The following is a 16,352-nucleotide window of genomic DNA, read 5'->3' as shown; positions in this document are numbered from 1 at the left end:
GGTTTTAGGCACACTTCTTAAAAATTATTTCGGTGCTAAAAAGAATTCCTACTTTTGTAAACAGCTGCAGTGTACAGTAAGGAGGTGGGAAATATATTTAATTTATTTATTCTTTTGCACTGATTTGTACCAGTCAGAGGTGGCATTTACCAGTTCTCCAAACTACTCAAAATTTCTGCTACCGGTTCTCCAGAACTGGTCAAAACCTGCTGAATACCATCTTTGTTCCACCACCCATTGCTGGTTGGAGGGATATTTGCTATGGTTTTTCCAAATTCCTAGGACTTCAGCTATCTAGTAAAAGAAAATAATTAAGAATATCTGCAGAAACAATATACTTCTTGTATGCAATGTTGAACACAAATATAAAAGTTGAGTTTGCATTGTAAATGCACTTTTGGTCATTTTTGCCTTATCATAGTTTATACTGGATGTCTGTGCTTGTGTTTACAAAGCTTTTCCTCCAATAGCTAACAAGAGCTGGGTAAGATTTCAGAGCCGTGGTATAGAAGAAAAGCATTTTAAAAACCCCACATCCATTATATGTTATATCATTACCATTCTGTGTGCACAGCACAAAGAAAAAGAAATGCATTCATTTCTATTTAGCCGAGGTGGGTGAGGAAGGCTAATTTGCTGTCCTGCTTCCTTCCAGGCTTTTTGCAATGGCCATCTGCTTCTCTTGTGTTTTGCTGTGTTCTGCTTCATTTCCCTTTGCTTTTCACTAGGGTGGGGTTTGGATATTGATGAGTACTGATGATCTACCACTAAGAGCATCCTGACATTTGACTGTGTTTTGCTTTATCTAGCAAAAGTTAGCCCTTCAGAGAGTCCCTATAATCAAGTGCCTATCTTTCCCTTGATCCCTAATCGGGATGTCTTGGTGAAAGGGAAGCCAATGAAGGATGTCCAGAAGCTGGACGTGGAAAGAAAAATGCAGCCCCTCTCCTCCTTTGAAGACCATTTACTCCATAAAAAGAGGTGGATAAAGCAGATAGTGAGTATACAATTCCATTCTGCCTATTTTCATCTAGTGATTAAATCCTTCTGGTAGCCTTTCCGTATGTTTATTTATATAATACTGATCTGCTCAGTATTTGACAAACCTTCATTATACATTTTGTTTTGTTGTTTTCTTTTATACATAGCCCAAACATATGAAGACTTCCACACCACCCCTCATTCTCTCTCCAGAGCTAAGTCAGAAGCGTTTGACTATAAACGACGTGAATGCAATCCGACAAGAAGTAAGCTCTTTGAGACAAGTTCTATTTATTGGACTGGACCAAATTAAATTAGTTTGACTTATTTTAAAATTAAAATCAGTTAGCGACCTTTGATTTAAGGAATGGGTAATTGCTTTCTATAATGACAATATGAATGGGAATATAGTATGAGTTTTTCTTTCTGAGTTTCACATCCATCTGTGCTGGTCTTGTATATCAAACTCACATATAGCATAGTTCACTTAACCATTGCTTGCTGTTTTCTCTCCACCCATCTATCTTTCTGGTTATCATATTGATGCATTCTTGTTTCTTTTTCGTTGTTTATTTCATTGTTTTATTATTTTACTTCTGTTCTGTTTGCACTCCTTTCATTTTCTTCCATGTTATTATTGTAAGTTGCCTAGAGTAACCTGGAAACTTCTAAATTAAATTACTATAATGCATGTGTGCAGTATAATACTATCTTTATGGGAAGTTCAGAAACTAGCTCATGCTGGCTGGGGAATCCTGAAAATTGGTTCATCCATCTTAAAATCTCAATATTGAGAATCACTGATGTAAAATATAATCCTGCAGCTGAAGTGCTAATGGAATATGGGTGAAAAATATTAATGGGCCTGGATGGGGGAAAAATCCAGCAATAAATCCATCCATTGGCGTAATCATTTGATTTCTTTTTCTGTATGCCTTTGTTTGTCTGATATTTATTGTTTGATACTTTCAAGTAGTCTCTTTTCAGCTATTTTATTTTCCAGACTTTTAAGAATGGCTATGTAGGCATTTTTAACTTTGACTGACTATTGAGAAGACATTTCTATATTACTTTGTATGCCCATTTTTTACTGTATCTTACTTTGTTTGGAATATACAGTATATCTTTCTTAAAGGCATCAGATATTAATTATAAGAATATAAAACAAAGAATAAAGGGCTGTGGGAGGAAATTTGCCAACCTCAAATTCCTCAAAGCTCCTTCTCATAACACCAGCCAATGTCCTGATTTATTCTGGGAGTTATACCTTTACTAATTAATCACACTTCCCAATTAATCATTTTTAAAGTTTTGGCATGATTACTCTGATGATTTATCTCCCATCCATACTCTCTGGCTTTCCTATTCAGGTCAAGAAAGTGACAGGCTCCTATCGGAAAGTAATGGCTCTCCGTGAACGCAACAAAACGCTGAAGCTGTGGAAGAGACTACGTGGTGGAGAGATTGGGCTGGAGACAAACAACCCCAGCTTCTACCAGATCTTCTCCACATACAGCTGGTCATGGAATGTTTTGCAGGACCTGGTGTCACCCCGAGAACTTCATGCCTATGATAAAAAACAGTACCGTGTTGGCCGGGCAGCCACTCCTGTAGATAAAATAATCCGTACTAGTGGGAAATCAAAAAGAAGTCAGAAGTAACACCAGATGATGCAACCAGTGCTCCTCCTTTTATGTGAATGCATTCCCTCTATCAGTCTCACGCTGGTATGCAGGTCACACTTTCTATGAGACATAGTGCAAGGTTTCAACTTTGTACCCTGGCTAATACAATGAAAAATTAAGCTTCAAGAGGCAAACCATCTCTCTTGTCATCTTTGTATTCTTATTTTTACTGAGTGCCACTAATAGGCACAAGGACAGTAAAACGGTAGAAAAATATTCAGTCTTGAAAATCAAGAAAGATTTGGGGATAGCAGTCAACTCTTTAACATCTACATTTAAAGACATTCTAGTCCCCTGACAATCCTTTTCTTTCTTTTTCAAACTTTAACAATTAACTTACAGCAATAACCATGTTTCTCCAGGAATGAGTTCCATCGGGAGGTAAACTGCAGTTTACACATTGCATGAAAGCATTTAACTAGTTCTACAAAAAAAAAAAGTTCTACAAAGTTAACTGTATTATGGCTTTATTCAATGTGCAAAACCAACAATGTATTAATATGTCCTTCAAGGGAGGGCGTAAAGGAGAAATGTGATTTGTTTTAAACTCTCAACCTTTTTATTATTCCATGTTTTAGTTAAAACCCAGTGGGAGGGATTTCATTAAGTAAGTATGGCAAGGCTAAGCAAATATGCTGTGGTCCCCTCAGCCTTCCCAGCAGTTTTTTTCCCTGTCTTTTCTCAGCCAATTCTGCCATCACTGCCAAAAAAGCAGTATGACATAGGTCCAATAGTCCATTTTCTCATTCACTTATCTTCCTACCACTTCATTCTTAGTTCTCACAGCAATGGGTCTTACATCTCAATGTTCTCTACATCATAATGTTTGGGAGTTTGGACTCCCAAACTGGCATGTTCCATTATACTCTCTCCATCCTGACTTCCCAGATCTTTTCTATCCTTCCCTCCTTCCCCTCAATTACCAGGGCTGTTAATGTTTGGTTTCCCTAAACCATTTCAGACCATATCTATAACAAAACAGCCCTACTTCATCCTGTGCATAGATCAAAATAGCTGGAACACACATTTCTGTCTCAGAAGGACCCCCCACCCTTCCAAATCAACTGTCCTATGTATCTAATTGTGCACAAATATTTTGCACATCTCTGATCTGGGGACACAGTGGCTCAGTGGCTAAGACGCTGAGCTTGTCGATCAGAAGATTCGAATCCCTAGTGCTGCATAATAGAGTAAGTTTCCGATACTTGTCCCAGCTTCTGCCAACCTAGTAGTTCGAAAGCATGTAAAAATGCAAATAGAAAAATAGGAACCACCTTTGGTGGGAAGGTAATAGCGCCCCATGCACCTTTGGCATTTAGTCATTCCTGCCACATGACCACGGAGACATCTTCAGACAGCGCTGGCTCTTTGGCTTTGAAACGGAGATGAGCACTGCCCCCTAGAGTTGGAGCAACTAGCATATATGTGTGAAGGGAACCTTTATCTTTACCTTTAATCTGAAGTACTTTTGTAGTTGCCTGTGTGAACTTGTTCATATCTAAGGCTTTGCTATAAAGCATGTATAGGCTGTTTTTCAACCTCAAGGGGGTGGGGGGGATACAATATGCTAATTAAACAGGGCCATAGCAAAAACAGTGGAACAGACTGGAGAAATATTGAAGAAGACATGGAGCATCTATGCCCTCAAAATACAATTCATATTTCAAAGTTGAAGGGCAGAAGTAGGACTCAAAAAAGAAATTAATGATGTCAATAAGACGACGGGTTCAAGTGGAAGAAGGTTCCATTTTTGATAAGGAGAAAAGCTATTGTAATGATGCAATTATATCTGACAAGGAACTAACTATGGCTAGATAGAGAATATCATATTTGAAAATACAGTGTGTTATTGAACAGCATAATTAGGGCACATCATTCCATTCTAGGACATCTAGGTGATTTAACAAAACAGAAGATGTAAATAAAAAGCATTCAATAGTTGGATATATATATTTAAACTTCATTCCAGAAATATCCATATAAAATGAAGAGTGAGTTTATCCAAGTTATGATGCAATTCTGAAGGACAAATTGACATTTATACCAGGGACTAATTTCTCTGATAAAATACTTTTATAATCAGAATAGAACAGCATCCCTGAAATTGGAGAAAGAGAAACAGAATAGCTGTGACTTTTAGGGAAAAAAACCACTAATTTAAAACAAGGAGGAGATAGAGCAGTAATTCAACCACTAAAGGCTTTAAATTCTTAAAAAGATTGTGGAGCTTTAAAAGTTTTGGTTTATATTTATTTATTTATTTATTTATTTATTTATTTATTTATTTATTTATTTATTTATTATTTATTATTTATTATTTATTATTTATTATTTATTATTTATTATTTATTATTTATTATTTATTATTTATTATTTATTATTTATTATTTATTTATTTTTTATTTATTTATTTATTTATTTATTTATTTATTTATTTATTTATTTATTTATTTATTTATTTATTTATTTATTTATTTATTATTTAAACTTATTAGTCGCCCCCTCTCCCCACAGGGACTCGGGGCGACGTACACAAGCAACAGTCAGCACAGTGTCATACAGAGGAGGTAAAAAATAAATAAATAATTACAATACTGAAAAAGGTTAAAACCCCAATAACATTAATAGTTTAAAAACTAAAATTGACAATTAAAAATGACCTAGGGGTGGAAAAGTTGTCGAATTATGCCAGGCCGGCTAGCCGAAACAGGTGGGTCTTCAGTTTACTGCGGAAGGAGCGGAGATCGGTTGTTGTTCTAATGTCTGGGGGGAGGTCATTCCAAAGGGTAGGCCCGCCACAGAGAAGGACCTACTCCTGGGCACCACCCTCTGACAATCTCTAGAGGACGGCACCCGGAGGAGACCCTCTCTGTGTGAGCGAATGGGTCGCAGGGATGTATGGGGCAGGACACGATCCCGCAGGTAACTAGGCCCTATGCCATGGAGCGCTTTGAAGATGGTAACTAACACCTTGAAGTGCACCCGGTAGGCCACAGGAAGCCAGTGCAGCTCGCGCAGGAGCGGTGTTATATGGGAGAACCTCGATCTCCCCATAATTACCCGCACGGCTGCATTCTGGACCAACTGCAGTCTCCGGGTGCACCTCAAGGGGAGCCCCATGTAGAGAGCATTAGAGTAGTCCAGGCGAGACGACATTTGAGAAATAACTGAGAAATTTTAAAATGTTTGACTTTGCAAATCCCCTGGGTCTTGATCCCTATAGGACCCCAGATCAAACCTCGAGAACTACTAACATAGAGAAACACTATAATTTATCAATCCTTTGAAAGCATTATAAAGAAAAATAGATTATATTCAAGAACAATGTAATCTTGGGTATGCATTGATAGTATGGCGAACCTTTTTCACCTTGGGTGCCAAAAGCATGTGTGTGCGTGCTATTGCGCGCACTCATGTGTCCACCCCCATAATGCGCCCCCCTGTGCTGTGCCCCTTGTGTATGCACACACGGCTTTCTTGAAGATTGAGGAGGGCGAAACAGCCTCCCTCGCCCCATCCAAAGGCCCTCCGGAGACCGGAAATAGCCCATTTTCCAACTTCTGGTGGGCCCAGTAGGTGCGTTTTTCACCCTCCCCAGGCTCCGGAGCCTTCCCTGAAGCCTCCAGAGGGCGAAAAACAGCCCAACGCACAAACTGAAAGTCTGTTCCTGAACATCCAGTTTGCACATTCAGCCTCTGGAGGGAGAAACAGGCGAAAATCAAGGCCGAAAATCAGCTGGCCAGTGCACGCATGCCGCTGGAGCAGACAGGACTATGCCTTGCGTGCCCTCAGTAATGGCTATGTGTGCCACCTGTGGCACACATGCCATAGGTTCGCCATCACAGGTATAGTATATAGTATTAAGAGCCGTGGTGATACAGTGATTAGAATGCAGTATTACAGGCTGCTCACTTCCAGGAGTCTGATTCCTTTGATGCTGACAGGCTCAAGGTTAATTTCAGCCTTCCGAGGTCGGTAAAATGAGGACCCAGATTGTTAGGAGCAATATGTTGACTCTGTAAACCACTCACAAAGGGTTGTAAAGCACTTTGAAATGGTATATAAATCCAAGTGATATTGCTACCAAATATACCTTTTTGCTGCCTGGAGAATTCTAAGATTGAAATTTATCTATCTTAAACTTTATATATATAAAACAGAAAAATGTTGCTGTGCTCCCTTTTGTATAATTTACTTTACATCTGCTACATTGCTCAGTGGTTTTTGCTCATTCTTCTCTGATTTCATATTTCTACACCTCATTTCCAGTAGAAGTAACATTGGTAGCCAAGGGACAATGAATTATTGGGTTTTCCCTTGTTGCTCAGTCCTTGCCCTCCAGCTTAAGGACACCCAGTTGATATGGAGGGCTATCATTCCTGAGCTGCGAAATTACATTGCACTAAATGTCAGCCAAGAATTACATTTTTCTAAACCAGTTTTACTTCCCATCTGGATTTGTACAAAGGAGATATGGTAGAACCCAACTCAAGGCCCCAATCAAAACTGAAATGGCTATAGAAGTTAACCCAAGGAGCAATGAGCAGCTTTTCCTCTGCCTTCACCTCAACTGGAAACAGGGTTATTATGGGGTAGACCATTTCTCATGTTTCTGCCTTGTGAAGGAATGTGTGTGTGGGGGGAGATTAGGGGCACCAGATTTGGTTGCAAACATCACTAAATGGCAGCAAAACGATATCATCCAAGTATGGGGTACCTATGAAGCAGTCTAGTTGGAGGAAGAAACATAGATACTGGTGGTCAAGCAGGAGGGCGAAATTGGATTCTTTGGGCAACTACAGGATTATCATAGAATTAAGGCCAGCTGTTACTGAAGTAGTAGAAAGGAAGAAGTATATGATTCTCCTCTACCCTTTTCCTAGTTACTTTTAATTGCTAGATCCTCCTAAGGTCTGCTATTGGCATTTCTCACCTTTGGGTGTGGAGGGAATCTGAGAGGTTGGATTTGGTGCTCAGAGAGCTCTAGTGCTTCCTTCACAACTTAAGGTTTAGAAATTGGTGTGTATGTATTTAGAATTTAAGAGTTGCATTTATAAAAAACATAATGCCTAAATTATTTATTTTATTTATTTATTACTTGAACTTATTAGTCGCCCCCTCTCCCCACAGGGACTCGGGGCGACGTACAAAGGTATTATATAGCGTATAGAGGAGGTAAGAATAAATAAATAAGTTACAATACTTAAAAAGTTAAAACCCCAGTGAAATTAACCCTTAAAAACTAAAATTACAATTAAAAATGCCCTGGGCTGGGGAGGTTGTAGAGTTATGCCAGGTCAGCTAGTCGAAACAGGTAGGTTTTCAGCTTCATACGGAAGGAGCGAAGGTCGGTTGTAGTTCTGATGTCTGGGGGGAGGTCATTCCAAAGGGTGGGGCCCACTACAGAGAAGGCCCTACTTCTGGGCGCTGCCCTCTGGCACTCTCTGGAGGACGGCACCCGGAGTAGTCCCTCTCTGTGTGAGTGGACGGGTCGCAGGGATGTATGGGGCAGGACGCGATCCCGCAGGTAACTAGGCCCTGTGCCATGGAGCGCTTTGAAGGTGGTAACCAGTACCTTGAAGCGCACCCGGTAGACCACAGGAAGCCAGTGCAGCTCGCGCAGGATAGGTGTTATATGGGAGAACCTCGATCTCCCCATAATTACCCGCGCGGCTGCATTTTGGACCAACTGCAGTCTCCGGGTGCACCTCAAGGGGAGCCCCATGTAGAGAGCATTACAGTAGTCCAGGCGAGACGTCACCAGCGCGTGAGTGACTGTACGCAAGGCCTCCCGGTCCAAAAGGGGCCGCAACTGGCGCACCAGGCGAACCTGGTGGAACGCCCCTCTCGCCACGGCTGTCACATGATCTTCCATAGACAGCCGGGCATCAAGGAGGACGCCCAAATTGCGTGCCCCTTCCACCGGGGCTAATTGATCATCTCCGATGGTCAGCGATGGCATATGCTGGTTGAACCGGGAAGCCGGAAGCCACAGCCACTCTGTCTTGGAGGGGTTGAGCCTGAGCCTGCTGTCATCCATCCAGACCCGTACGGCTTCCAGACATCGGGACATCACTTCAACAGCCTCGTTGGGGTGGTTTGGGGTGGAAATGTACAGCTGAGTGTCATCAGCATACAGATGGTATCCCACCCCAAAACCACGGATGATCTCACCCAGCGGCTTCATATATATGTTGAACAGGAGAGGCGAGAGGATCGAGCCCTGTGGGACCCCACAGATAAGGGGCCACGCGGTCGACCTCTCCTCTCCTGCCAACACACATTGCGTCCGGCCAGAGAGGTAGGAGCGGAACCATCGTAATACGGTGCCCCCGACCCCCAACCCCTCCAGACGGCGCAATAGGATACCATGGTCGATGGTATCGAAGGCCGCCGAGAGGTCTAATAGGACAAGGATGGAGGAACAACCCCCATCCTTTGCCCTCCAGAGATCATCCACCAACGCGACCAAGGCTGTCTCCGTGCTGTGACCGGGCCGGAAGCCGGACTGGCGCGGGTCTAGATAATCAGCTTCTTCTAGGTGACGCGGAAACTGCTGAGCCACCACACTCTCAACAACCTTCGCTAAGAAAGGAAGGTTGGAGACAGGACGGTAATTTGCTAGCTCCGTTGAGTCCAGAGAAGGCTTCTTGAGCAGGGGCCTCACCACCGCCTCTTTCAAGGCGGCTGGTAAAAGGCCCTCACCCAGCGAAGCGTTCACCAGCTCCAGTAGCCAGCCTCGTGAGCCCTCCCAGGAGGCCAGTACCAACCAGGAGGGACACGGGTCCAATAAACATGTAGTGGCTCGCAGTCGCCCGCGCAACCTGTCTAAATCTTCGGTGACAACAGGGTCAAACTCCTCCCAGCATGGTCTCTCAAGACTAGCTTCAGACGTCCCCACTGGAGCACTGAGGTGGGTCCATCCCCTTCGGATCCGATCGATTTTATCCTGCAGGAACTCTCCAAATTCCTCTGCCCGGCCCAGTAATGGGGGGTCCCGCTGCCCCTGTGACAAAAGGGAGCGGGTCACCCGAAACAGGGCGGCAGGGCGGTTCTCCGCGGACGCTATAAGGGTGGCACAATACTGACGTTTGGCCACTCTTATTGCCACAAGGTAAGTCCTTACGTAGGCTCTTACTTGTGCTCGGTCGGATTCGGAGCGGGAGGACCTCCACTTGCTCTCTAGGCGTCTCCTAAGGCGTTTCATTGCCCTTAGCTCCCCGTTAAACCAGGGGGCCCGGGTAGATGACCTGGCAATGTCCATATCCCAAGGCAAAGTAGCCCTCCCCCCCTCCCTGGAACCCCTTAAAACCTTTAAAAAACATTTTATTAAAAAACCCCTAATCCCCCGCTTCCTCCACCTCTCTGGGTTAATAAACCCCTCATCGAGGTGGGCCCTCTTCAGGGCAAGGGGGCATGCCTGCGAGAGGGGGGACCCTCGCAGTCGAAGAATGTCAGACCTTGAATAGATAAAAATGTTAATCAATCCATGACTATGGCTGTGGCAGGGTTTTTCTTTGCAGCAGGTCCAAGATGTAACTAGATGTAAAATAGAGCAATGAGTATTTGACAGGCAGATAAGATGGAAGAGGAAGCAGACCTCGCAATCCATAGTAATCTACAGACCACCAGTGAGGCCCAGAGATAGTTCTTAAGGCCCAGAGGCCCACAAGTAGTTCTTAGAGTATACAGGGATCCATAGTAATCTACAGACCACCAGCGAGGCCTAGAGGTAGTTCTTAAGGCCCAGAGGCCCAGAGGTAGTTCTTAGAGTATACAGGGATCGCACCTCAGCGGGGGTGCGGGGTGGGGGATGGGCGGGGGGGGTAGGCGGGGTGCTAAGGCCAGCTGCTCAGCCTATTGATCTTCTGGAGGTCGCCCAGAACCTCCGGCGACCCCCTGGCTTTCTTCTCCAGTCCCACCGGCCCCATTGGCCTCTTAGCCAGGCTGCGGTCAGAGCAATAGATGAGAAATAGGGCGCCCGATATTCCAGCGCCATTTCTGCCGCCCCGTCGCCATCGTCGGTTAGATCCAGACGCCGCCCCCGCATAGCAGGATGTAGCTCGCCTCCCACACGTTCTCCTCACCGACTCGCTATCTTCCTGGAGTCGCTCCTCCGCTGTCCCGTTGTTCCGCCGCCCTGGCAGCCACATAGACCTTCTCCTTTCTGCTCTTGTTGTTTTTCTTTTTTTTTTTTCTTTTTCGCTGCCGCGGCTCGGCCTCTGCATTCCCTGCATTCTCGTCTCTTAGATGTCATTTTCAAAAAAAGCAAGCTGGTGGCAAGAAAAGATGCATTATGTTATAATCTACAAAGAAAGGGAGATTGGAATAAAACAGGTTTTCTATCTAAATGTTAGTTTCTAATAAAAATGTCCTTTTTCAAGATAAGTCCAGTTCTATTTATTTTCTCTTTGCTCACTTATTCTGCTGTATAAAGCTACTCTTATTCTAGGAACCTGCAGCAATAATGCTCCAAATTCAGTATTAGCAGCTTTTGCTAGGAGTCCACTGCCTTATAGCCCTGGTCCATGGTTTTTGGCACCAGGGACTGATTTTGTGGAAACCATTTTTCCACGAACTGGAGGTAAAGGAGCATGCAACATAGATCCCAACATGCACAGGTTCACTCACTCATCACTCACCTACAGCTGTGTGGCCTGGTTCCTAACAGGCCACGGACAGGTACCAGTCTGCCGATTGGAGGTTGGAGACTCTTGTTTTATAGGATTTTCATGGACTGATTGAAAACCAGCCTTCTCTGGGGGGGGGGGGGGGGAGCTTATTTGGCCCTAAAATGATGAGATTAAAAACTACAAAAAAGCCCTGTTGTCAGATGTACCATCACAGACTCACTTTTCCTATGCTGCCAAATGTAGGGTGTTGAGGGCTGAATGCAAAATATGTAGCAATGATGCCAGTGGCCTATCTCACCCTTGCACTGCTTTTTCACCATCTGCATCAACACCATTGTAGGAAGAAAAAGAGCTGCTATGCACTACTTACTGCTGAAGCATGCCAAGATTAAGTGGGTAGATGCCAAAGGAATAAATGAAGAAATCACTCCAATCCTAACATAACATGGATTGCATACCCCTCCCTAATTCAAATAGTAAATTGTTTAGGTTATGTTACATATACAGAGCAGGGCAATTGAAGCAGAGAAGATTTCATTCTTTTGACAAACTGCACAACATACATTTGTATTGTATTTCTTTTTAAATATAGCACTTGTTGCACAATGAAATGCACTCACATTGGTTTTTAGATACCACTTTTTTTTTTTTACAAATGCACCATTGTCACACTCAAAAAGTATTTTTTCTAAAGATATAAAAGAATTTAAAATCTACTTTGAGTTTGATCCCTAGAAATTCTATGGCTATGGATGTGTAAAAAGGATAAAAATTCCTTGTTACCTTTCTAAGATCTTTTGCTCAATTTTCTACTCTAATCTATAATCCTGGGATTTCCTGATAATCTCCTAAATATAATTCAGGTCCAATCCAGCCTACATTAGCAAGGTGCTGACATTTGCTAAAAAAAAACTACATCACATTTTTAATCCTCAAAACATAATGCTAAGAATGGAATGGAACGGGAAATTGGAAGTGGGAATGGGAATATAATACTTTATTTAGCCAAGCGTGATTAGACACACAAGGAATTTGTCTCTGGTGCATAAACTCTCAGTGTACATGCAAAACAACAAAGTAATAATAATATCAATCAGAGTAGTGGAATAGATGAAAAGTATAATAGTAATACAGCTATGCTAAATAGGTAAATATACTTAGACATAAGACTGTACTGTGGGAATTAGCTATTCAGCACTTGTTATGCACTTTCCAGCTTTCTCTTTTAACAATATTTTTCAATATTATCAAATAATAATTCCCTTGCCCACAAGATCCAGGTTTTAAGTTTGTTGCTAACTTCAATATTTTTTCTTTGGGAACATTCAAAGTTATGTCTTATTGGAATTGAACTTTTCGTAATTTTTTTTAGTCAATGCATTTTTTGGTGATTAGTACCTGATGTTTCTGCAAATCAGCACAAAATCTTTTCATTCAGTGCTATGTAAGATATAATCTGTTTAATTACAGTGTTGTCAATTTTGAGACCTACAAGTACTATATATAATATTGCGTTATTGAAAGACTGTGTTTATAACAACATACCATTTTCTACAGAAAAGTCTATCAGCCATTATCTTGCATCACTGCAAGTCTCTAGCTCCAGATTTTCTGTTTTCAATAGATTCCTCTCCAGCTGCAGAGCTTCTAGTCATGATTAGAATAGCCTTCATGCTTAATCCAGTGGTGGAATTCAAATTTTTTTTAGTACCAGTTCTGTGAGCGTGGCTTGGTGGGCATGACGGGAGAAGGATACTGCAAAATCTCCATTCCTACCCCACTCCAGGAGAAGGTTACTGCAAAATCCCCATTTCTTCCCGACCAGCTGCGACTCAGAAGGCATAGAATAGATGAGGGCGGGCCCAGTCAGATGTGGTATTTACTGGTTCTCTGAACTACTCAAAATTTCCGCTATCGGTTCTCCAGAACTGGTCATAACCTGCTGAATACCACCTTTGGCTTAATCCATTATTTGTTATAATGCTCCATTGAATTTATCAACCTATTATTTAGCATTAATTATTAGAGGGTGCACCTATATAATTGCAAGATTAAGTGGTCATTTTTTTAGCTGCATGAAAGTTCCATTGAATGGTATAATAGCTACTCTGTGAGCACATGATCTAAATGCTTAACCAAGAAATAATAACTAGATCACACTGACTGAACAGGCATGTCTGGACTTCAAATGGAAAAAAACAAAAAACCATGCTTCTGAATGGAAGAAATTGTTTGCAAATCAGTGGAGAAATTGGGATTGAAACCCCTATCCAATTTTATGACAGTTGTGTTGTTTTTAGTTTTGTAACAAAATCATTTTATCAATGCAGTTATTTCCATATTGCAAACTGGGATATCCAGCTGACCTTATTACAGGCTCAATCACTCAGGTTCCCAGCTCTAGTCAACTAACAAAGTTGTTGGGCATAATCAGCAGTTGAGAAGAAGCCCCTGAGAGAGAGATCTTTACAGAATATCATGATTGTAAATGAGAGTGGAAAGTGGAAACATAAAAAGGTAAAAACCCTGCAAGAAGACAATGAATAGAGACAAGAAGTCTCTATCTACATCTACCTCTTTACTGTTTAGTCTGAATATTTCTCCCATCTCTACCATCTTATGCTGCCAGACCTCCAGAATGTTTGAAAGTTTTTTTTTACTTTTCTCCCCTCCACTTTTGGGTCTGGGATTTTTATCTAAGCAATTATATGCTGCTTTTTTTTCCTTTTAGGTTTAGATTCTAGGTAAAAAAGGGATCATCTCACCCAGTTCCAGTCACTGTTCATCTACCCTGCTCCTGCACTTTCTTTGTTGCCTTGGTTGTCCCAGCTTCACAGCAGCCATGATGGCTGCCGCTTCTTCTCGTCATGGATGAGAGGGAAAAGAGCCCCGAGTCAAGCGGGAGAGATGCAGCTCTCCACAACCTACAGGGTGCACTTCTTTTCTTTATCATCCCCTCAGGATGGCTTATCTCCTTTTGGAGCCCTCTGACAGGGGGAATTCAGCACGGGAGCATAGAGACAAGCTCCATGTGTCCCATCTCGCTGCAATGTCAGCCAGAAGTTCAGAAATTAAACTTGATTTGAAGGAGATTTTTCTGCATGTTAATTGCAAACTGAAAACACTGTCAATGGTACATATATTAGGCACTTAAGCTGCAAAAAAAATTATCTGCTGATTGTTTAAATTTATATCCTTGTTTTTGAACAACTCTACGTAGCCTGTGCATGACTCCCATTTCAATACAATAAATATATCACGTAGGTTTGGTTGAGCGAGTGTGACTGGTCAGTACAACTGATCAGTGTAAATTAGGATTTCTTCTTATCTTCTTACATGCTTATGGGGGGGAAGAGGATAATACCTGAGAACATCATTCAGTCAAAGGACACAAACTGAAGTTTTACGTTTGACAATTTCATGAATAATTTTAGGCATCTGTATGGAACGCTCTATTGCATGTCACACTGTTTCAAATGATTTCATCAGAAACAAGTTATTTGTTACTGTGAGTTTCCATCTAAGCAAAAATGTAATGAGATTTTATGAAACAAATACTGTAAAACCAAAATCCCTCTATATCATCGCTGTACACCATACTCCTCTGGCCCCAATTTTCTCAGGTCCTTCATTTGGAATAGATGAAAAGTATAATAGTAATACAGCCATACTAAATGGGTAAATATACTCAGACATAAGACTGTATTGTGGGAATTAGATATTCAGCAAACTTGTTATGCACTTTCCAGCTTTCTCTTTTAACAATAATTTTCAATATTATCAAATAATAATTCCCTTGCCCACAAGATCCAGGTTTTTAATTTGTTGCTAGCCTCAATATTTTTTCTTCGGGAACATTCAAAGTTATGTCTTATTGGAATTGGACTCTTTGTAAAATCCCTCTATATCACCCCTGTACATAGCTTCCAGCACACCATACTCGTCTGGCCCCAATTTTCTCAGGTCCTTCACTTGCTACATTTAGCAGCAATATCTTGGATATTTCCTATTCTTACCTAACTGTCCCCACCTATATATCAGTTTTGCTAGAATATCTGAGTTTTGGTCCATAAAGGGATCAAACAATTCTCAGTTGTTTTTATTTAGGCACAGACCATCCATCTCAGTTTTTATGTTCCGTGCACAAAATGGTTCTGCTTGTAAAATCTTGCACGCAAAAAATCCAACATATCTCCATATTGGATGGGGGGGGAGGGGAATGTACAGGTGGCTTTGTTTTTAAAACTTCCTGGCATAATCTTTAGGATGCCCTATCAAAATATTGATTTAACCAATCTTGCTTGGCTTTTTCATAATTAATTATATTTGAATAAGTGGTACCATTTGTGTATAGCTCCTTCAACAGCTTCTAATTCTGTTTAACACATGATTAGACATTATGTATAAGGAATAATCATATTACTCTTCCGAGAGTGATCAAACCCCCATCATGCCAGTTAAAGATTAAATATGGACTTGTCATTCAGCAACAGTATAATAAAAGCTATTAATATTAGAAGCTAGGAACTGGTTTGAAAGCTTATTTCCACTAAAATACTTTCATTTGGGTTGCAATCAAGATATTTTGGTACATTGTTCAAGTGATTTCTAGAGCTCAGCTGTATGCAGAAATTTTATTCTTCATTGACTTGCAAAAGATGTCAGATGCTTAAAACGTTTAAAATCGGTTCCGGTTCCGGCGGCGGCGGCGACGGGCAGCTCTTTGCCCGCTCCGGCTCCCCGGTGGGCTTCCCCACTCCTTGGGGGGCACAGGACACCCCGCAGAGGGGTCCTGCCGGAGGGGCGGCATCGCGGAGGTCTCCTGCAGCGGCGGCAGCCGGCGGGGGCTCTCTCGCGCGCCCAAGGCACCGGGGAGCAAGCTCGGAGGGCGCATCGCGTTTCCACGCCTCGCGCCTCGCTACAAGCCGACTGGAGAATGCTACAATTGAAGGAAGCAGCTGCGGTGCGGTGAGGTTGCCTCTCTCTTCATCCCTTACTTTGCATGAAGATTTGATTCAGCTTTTAAAACTTTAAAACAACTTTCGGAGCATTT

General features: G+C 42.0%; 1 protein-coding gene across 1 annotated transcript in view; it reads left to right on the top strand.

Annotated features, from left to right (window-relative positions):
* The window catches only part of EFCAB13 (EF-hand calcium binding domain 13), a gene marked incomplete at its 5' end in the record, with an annotated part of 56,875 nt that extends 54,116 nt beyond the window's left edge, over nucleotides 1–2,759 (top strand). Inside the window, 3 exons of the mRNA XM_081970637.1 lie at nucleotides 810–997; nucleotides 1,149–1,247; nucleotides 2,352–2,759. Coding sequence (XP_081826763.1) covers nucleotides 810–997; nucleotides 1,149–1,247; nucleotides 2,352–2,642 — 578 coding nt within the window. The 3' untranslated portion in view covers nucleotides 2,643–2,759. The remainder of the gene's footprint in view (nucleotides 1–809; nucleotides 998–1,148; nucleotides 1,248–2,351) is intronic.
* Nucleotides 2,760–16,352: the final 13,593 nt, after the last annotated feature.

The sequence above is a fragment of the Natrix helvetica genome (genome assembly GCF_964273705.1).
Source record: "Natrix helvetica genome assembly, chromosome: Z".
NCBI lineage: Eukaryota > Metazoa > Chordata > Lepidosauria > Squamata > Natricidae > Natrix > Natrix helvetica.
Note: the sequence above shows the minus strand (reverse complement) of the source record. Positions and strands in the feature narration are given on the sequence as shown.